At 22.3% G+C, this 6156-nt stretch overlaps 2 protein-coding genes across 2 annotated transcripts; one reads left to right on the top strand and one right to left on the bottom strand.

Moving 5' to 3' along the window:
• Positions 1-1549: 1549 nt before the first annotated feature.
• Phum_PHUM459180 (uncharacterized protein) lies at positions 1550-3300 on the top strand (the record flags this gene model as incomplete). Its single annotated transcript, XM_002429970.1, has 8 exons — positions 1550-1671; positions 1764-1888; positions 1961-2068; positions 2174-2311; positions 2397-2509; positions 2592-2744; positions 2819-2996; positions 3077-3300. The coding sequence occupies 8 exons, from the start codon at positions 1550-1552 to the stop codon at positions 3298-3300; spliced, it is 1161 nt and encodes a 386-aa protein (XP_002430015.1).
• Positions 3301-4396: 1096 nt separating this feature from the next.
• Positions 4397-5932, bottom strand: Phum_PHUM459170 (cytochrome P-450, putative; the record flags this gene model as incomplete). Its single annotated transcript, XM_002429969.1, has 5 exons — positions 4397-4560; positions 4634-4885; positions 4957-5184; positions 5367-5553; positions 5651-5932. The coding sequence occupies 5 exons, from the start codon at positions 5930-5932 to the stop codon at positions 4397-4399; spliced, it is 1113 nt and encodes a 370-aa protein (XP_002430014.1).
• Positions 5933-6156: the final 224 nt, after the last annotated feature.

The raw sequence follows: 6156 nt of genomic DNA, 5'->3' as shown, positions 1-6156 counted from the left end.
TATTATTATTAATATCTTTTTAAGGCACACGGTTATGAATAATAATAATAATAATAATAATAATAATAATAATTGCATAAGAAATTTTATTAATTTAACGCATAATCGAATTATTATAATAAAAAAAAAAGAAATTTTAAAAAAAAAAAAAAGAAAACTTTCTGTAAATATTTTTTTTTTTTTTTGGAGGGGGGGAGGGAAGTTATTGAAAATTTATTTTAATTTTTGTTAATTTTAATTTTTGATTTTTTTTTTAACAAAGAAAAAGAAACTTTTCAAATAATTTTAAAATAAATATGGTTTTTTTTTTTTTTTAAATTAAATGTCAGCCATTTTTCTAAATTTTTTAGGTATATGAAAAATCATTAATTAAAATTACCATGAATTATTATTATTATTATTATTTGTAATCATTACGACATTAAGTAGGACAACAAATTCATAACAACTATTCATCCAAAAAAAAAAAAAAAAAAGAAATTATGAATGGATTTTTTTTTTTTTTTTTTGTTACTTTCGTTATTAAATCGGCCCACTTTTAATTCAAAAGCTGCTAAAAAAAAAAAAAAAAAAAAAAAAACGCGAACGTTACGTAATGGAAAGTATTCAACACAAAAAAAAAAAAACTGTCAAAAATATCTTTTGTAAATAAATAAAATACAATTTTACAAAGAAATAAAAACAACAAGAAAAATAAATGGAGAAAATCAAAATATTAAAGTTTTTCACTTTTTTTTTGCGTTTTCAAAATCCTTTTGAATCGTTTTATGGTAGTAAAATTTTATTATGAAATAATTTTTTTAACGGTTATTCATTTACATCCAACTTCCCTCTTTTTAGCCGCCATGTTTTTACTAACAAAATTATTCCAGAGAGTGTGATTTTTTTTTTTTTTTTTTTTAATAAATTGATTGAAATCATTATTTAAATGAAATTTTCTCTCACATTTTAATAATTATTTAGACATTGACTTTGTTTAAAACAATTTTTTTAATTCAATTTTTACAAAACTTACATAAATAAAAAAAAAAAAAAAAAAAAACTCACCTTTGGATAAAGTTATCTGTAGTAAGTTCTTCATTCTTCATATTTTCTCTAAAAGAAAAATAATAAACTATTTAAATAACTAATCTTTATTTATATAAGAACATTAATAACTTATTTTTATGCGATTAAACACAATTTAAAAATATTTTAAAAAACGTAAATGTTAAAAGTGATTCTCGACAGTATTAATAATGTCGTGTAAAACGAGTTATTGAGAAAAACAATCGAATTGATTTTTGCGCGCCATTTTTACAATTTTATTAAAAGCTGTAAAAAAAAATAATTGATTTAAAAATGATACGTTATTAAAACGTTAAAAAATATTAATATTTGATAAATTAAATTTTATCATTCACCGACGGCTTTATTAATTCACTGTATTAGAAAAATAAATTATTTTTTTAAAAAAATGATAAACATAAAATTTAATGACGTTTAAACTTGTTTTCTATTTCCACGTAATGTTTCCATAAGGGATTTGTAATCAGTAATTTAAAAAAAAATGATTGAAATAAGTGCCCGATTAATAAAGGGTTCTGTTTTTTTGGCTGGTGAAGTTGTGGAATGTTATATAACTTTTTCAAATCCACCTTATCCAAATCATAAAAAATTTCATGGTAGCAGGTATCTGTAAAAAAAAAAAAAATTAAATTAATGATTTTAATTCAAATTATAAAAGAAAGCTTTTATTTTGAATATAAATTTATTATTTTTAGTGATGTTATAGAAAATTTAGCTTTAGCCTCAGCTCAAATTCATTGTCAATGTACAACTAATAGCAAATTGATTCAAAATCAACAAAATTCAGACAATGATTCTCTCACATTGAACACTCAAACAGGTATCCTACTTAAAAAATAAACAATGATGAATTCTTAGAAATAAAAAATTTAATTTTTAAAATTTTTTTTAGATACTTCATTTGCACCATGTAAAACCGATAGTGGTTATGTTGTTTTATCGACAAAACCAAAAATTCTTTTTTGTGATCTGAGATTAGCCACAGGAGAAAGCAAATCATGTAATAATTTTTTTTTTTTTTTTTTTTTTTCTGTATCAATGACTCGGTTAATTAGGTGTAATTTTTTTCTACAAAATAAAATTTAAAAAATTTAGTTTTATATAGGGAAGTCATACCGAGTGAAGCACCGCCATCATACAGAGGTCAAGCTATTAAATATTCATATAAAATACCATAGAACACAACGAATAAATTCTCCAATCAAATTGTTGAGAATACCATTTAGAGTTTTATCTATCAGCGGTATATATTTTTTCATTCAAAGTTTCATAATTAAACAATAGTTTTGAAAAAAATAATTATTTAATTATGAAATTCTGTTTTACAGGTATTTCAGATTCAAGTGGATGCAATGACAGTGAAGATTTAATGCCTACAAATCCATTTTTGGAAAAAGAAAAAAAAGACTCGCCATTAGAAATAACTTTACAAATTTTACAAGTAATTATGCACACTTAATTTTTAAATTTAATAAATAAATGAAATTTAAAATATCATTAATGATAATTTGTATTTTTTTTAGAACATAACAGCGAGAAGAAATCCTAATTTTTATAATATAACTAATATCCATGGAAAAGTTGCAAGATTTTGTTTATTTAAGCAAGCTTATAAATTAGGTGAAGATATCGTTGGAACTTTTGATTTTACAGATACAACTGTTCAATGCGTTCAGGTACTTAAATTTTAAATTATAAATGATAACCATTAAATTAAGGTTTTTAAAATATAATAAATTAATTTTTTTAGTATTCTGTCACTCTTCAAAGCGAAGAAGAAGTGCAAGCAGATAATAAACGAACAGTAAAACAGGGTCCTTCAATTGTTTCGTATAACAAACAACATGAAATATGTTTAAGTTGGAAATATTTACAATTAATATTACCCATTCCATTTCACATTACTCCAGGTTTCAACACTAATTTAGGTAAAGATAAATTCTCATTTAAAAAAAAAAAAAGTAAATTAAATTCTTTAAATGATGATGATAATAATTTGAAATTGTAGTCAGTCTTCAATGGCGATTACATTTTGAATTCGTCACTAGTTTAACACCCATTTCAAACGATGATATTGAAATGAATGAAAAAGATGATAAAACATGGCAAGGACCATCTTCTCTTAATATAGAAACAATGATTTGGAATTTACCAATCAAAATTCTTCCAACTGCTCCCCAACTTGTCACTCAGGGAATTCCAGGAACTGCAAAAAACACAATCATCATTTAAATTTTTTACTAATTGTTTTACAAAAATGGCGGAATTAAATATTTTTAATTATTTTTAAAAAAAATTTTTTTGTTTTTTTTTTTTTTTTTTTCTAAAATTAATTTTAAATTAAATATCAACAAAAAAATTTTTTTATGAGACATCACCTTTTTGGCATCAACAAAATCATATTAAAAAAAACTTTCACAAAAAATTTTTTTTTGTTAATACATAATAATAATAATAATAATAATATTTGCGGGGAAAAGGTTTTACATTATTTCGTTTCTTTTTGAATATTTCATTACGTAATATAATTTAATTTTGCGACTTATTTACTTGCTATTGAGTTTTAAAGTGTGGTGATTTGAAAATGAAAGTAAAAATTTTGTTCCTTCCTGAATTTTTTTTTTTTTGTGGATGATTCTTTATATTATAAAATCGTTGGCCTACTTGACTACAATAAAAATTTATATTCGTAATGCTTTAAATGACTATAAAAAGATTTCAATTGAAAAAAAAAAAAAAAAAAAAATGATTAATATTGGTTTTAAAAGGAAATAAGTAAACAAAATATTTGAAAAAAAAAAAACAACAACAACAACAACATTATTTTTTATAATTACAACAAATTAAAAAAAAAGGAAATTTAAATTCATAATGATTCTTTTGTATGGACTTTTAACCGAAAAAAATTTTTTTTTTTTTTGGATTTATGTACGTAGAAATACGGAATTTCATCAATCGGGAATTTTACTTAAAATGTATTTTATTGTAATGTACACGTGAAAAATTATTAATAACGCATATTATTTAAAAAAAAAAAAAAAGAAAAGAAAAGGATCATAATCATTAACACCGAAAAATTAATTTTTTTTGTTAAATTTCTACATTTTTTATTTTTTACGTAAAAAAATATTTCATTTAAACTATAACTTTTACTAAATTTGGTCATTTATTATTGTTGTGAAATTTTTTTAATTAAAAAAAAAAACTTAGTGCTAGAAAATTAATTACTATTTCCGATTTTAAAAAAAAATTATTATTATTTCTTAGAAAGTTTTCTTTTTTCTTTTAAAAATTTTGGCGCGTATTTTTTTTTTAAAATTTTCTCCTATTATCTTTCGACTATTTTTAAAAACATTCCAGCTGCTGGAGTTAATATAAATGATTTTTTACTAAAAATCATAGGAATCGGAGTTTTTTCCGATGGTTTTATACTAAATTTAGATAGAACGGATACGATTCCAATTTTTGTTTGAAGAAGTCCAAATCTATTACCTGAAATAATAATAATAATAATAATAAATTAATTTTTAATAACGATGATGATAATAATTATTTAATAACTAACCGATGCAATTTCTCGGTCCTTCACCGAATGGCATGGAAGTAAAATGATCCCTTTTCGAAATTTCTTCTTGGGAAAATCTATTGGGATCGAATAGATCGGGATTTGGAAAATGATCAGGATCTCTTTGTAAACCCAATAATGATATTATAACTCTTGTTCCTTTTTCTAATTTTACACCCATTTCCGGTATTTCATAATCCGTCGTGCACATTCTTCCTAGCAATGTCAGGGGTGGATATTTTCGCAGAGTTTCTGTCGGTGAAAAAAAATTAAAAAATTATTTAAATTTCGATAAAATTTTTTATTCAATCCACTTGTTTTACCCATGATAACTTGTTCCAAATATTTCATATCGATAATCGATTGATACGTTAATTTATTATCATTCTCATTTAAAACCTCATCGATTTCGTTTTGTAATTTTTTTTGTATTTCCGGATTTATAGCCAATTCGTAAAATGCAAATGAAAGAGTCGTAGAAGATGTTTCAAATCCGGCAGCAAAAAAAACAAAAGCTTGTGCAGCTGCTTCATTTAATGAAAAAGTTTGTTCTGTAACAACAAACAAAAAAAAAAAACTGTCAGTTTTGTAAAATTAATGAAAAAAAATGAGTTTTTTTGTGAAAGTTTAAAAAAAAAAGAAGTTTATGTTGTTGTTATATATCACAAAATTTACGTAAGAGTACAAATTAGTCATTGTGTTAAAAAAAAAAATCTAATTTTAATCAATTTACCTTCAGATACTAAATCTTTTTTATATTTATCATCTATATCGACATCATCGAGTTTTCCTTTGTTTTTTAATTGAATTAATAAATCCATAAAATCATTTCTTTTAACGTTATTTCTTTCTCTATAATCCATCGTTTCTTTAACGACATTTATAAAAAAATCAGATACGTCTTTTTGTATCGAACGCAACTGAAAATTAATATTATTATTATTATTATTTACTTTATTATATCTCGAAGTAATTTTAAATACCTCGTTACTTAAGTAAAAAAAAAAAAAAACTCACACCAAAAAAATCTCTAACTTTTGGAAAAAAACTTGTTAATATAAATCTTATGACGAAAAAAAAACTTGGTTCGAATATTTTTCTACCGTAATTTCTAAATTCTGATTCGGGATTATTTATTGAATTTGTTTCTATTCCGAATGCGCAAGATGATATTATATCAGTTGTAAATCTTGAAAATATTTCTTTAAATTCAATTATTTCACCCGTTCGTGCATATTTCGACAAATAATTTTGCATTTGATATCCACATTCTATCATTATTGGAAACATATTTTTCATTTTTCCCGATGTAAATGTTGGCGTTAATTTAACTCTTAAATTCCGCCATTTTGAACCTTTCAAATTAACCAAATGACCTGTTGAATAATAAATTTTTATAAATAAAAAACTTTTTTTCCTCTTTTTTAATTATTATTATTTATCAAAATTAAAATAATTTCAATGACGATAAGATTATTTATATTAATAATTAATAAAAATCAAATAGAAATAATAAATATTAT

This window comes from Pediculus humanus, genomic scaffold, assembly GCF_000006295.1.
Source record: "Pediculus humanus corporis 1103172108239 genomic scaffold, whole genome shotgun sequence".
Taxonomy (NCBI): Eukaryota; Metazoa; Arthropoda; class Insecta; order Psocodea; family Pediculidae; genus Pediculus; species Pediculus humanus.
This window is presented reverse-complemented; position numbering and strand designations above follow the sequence as displayed.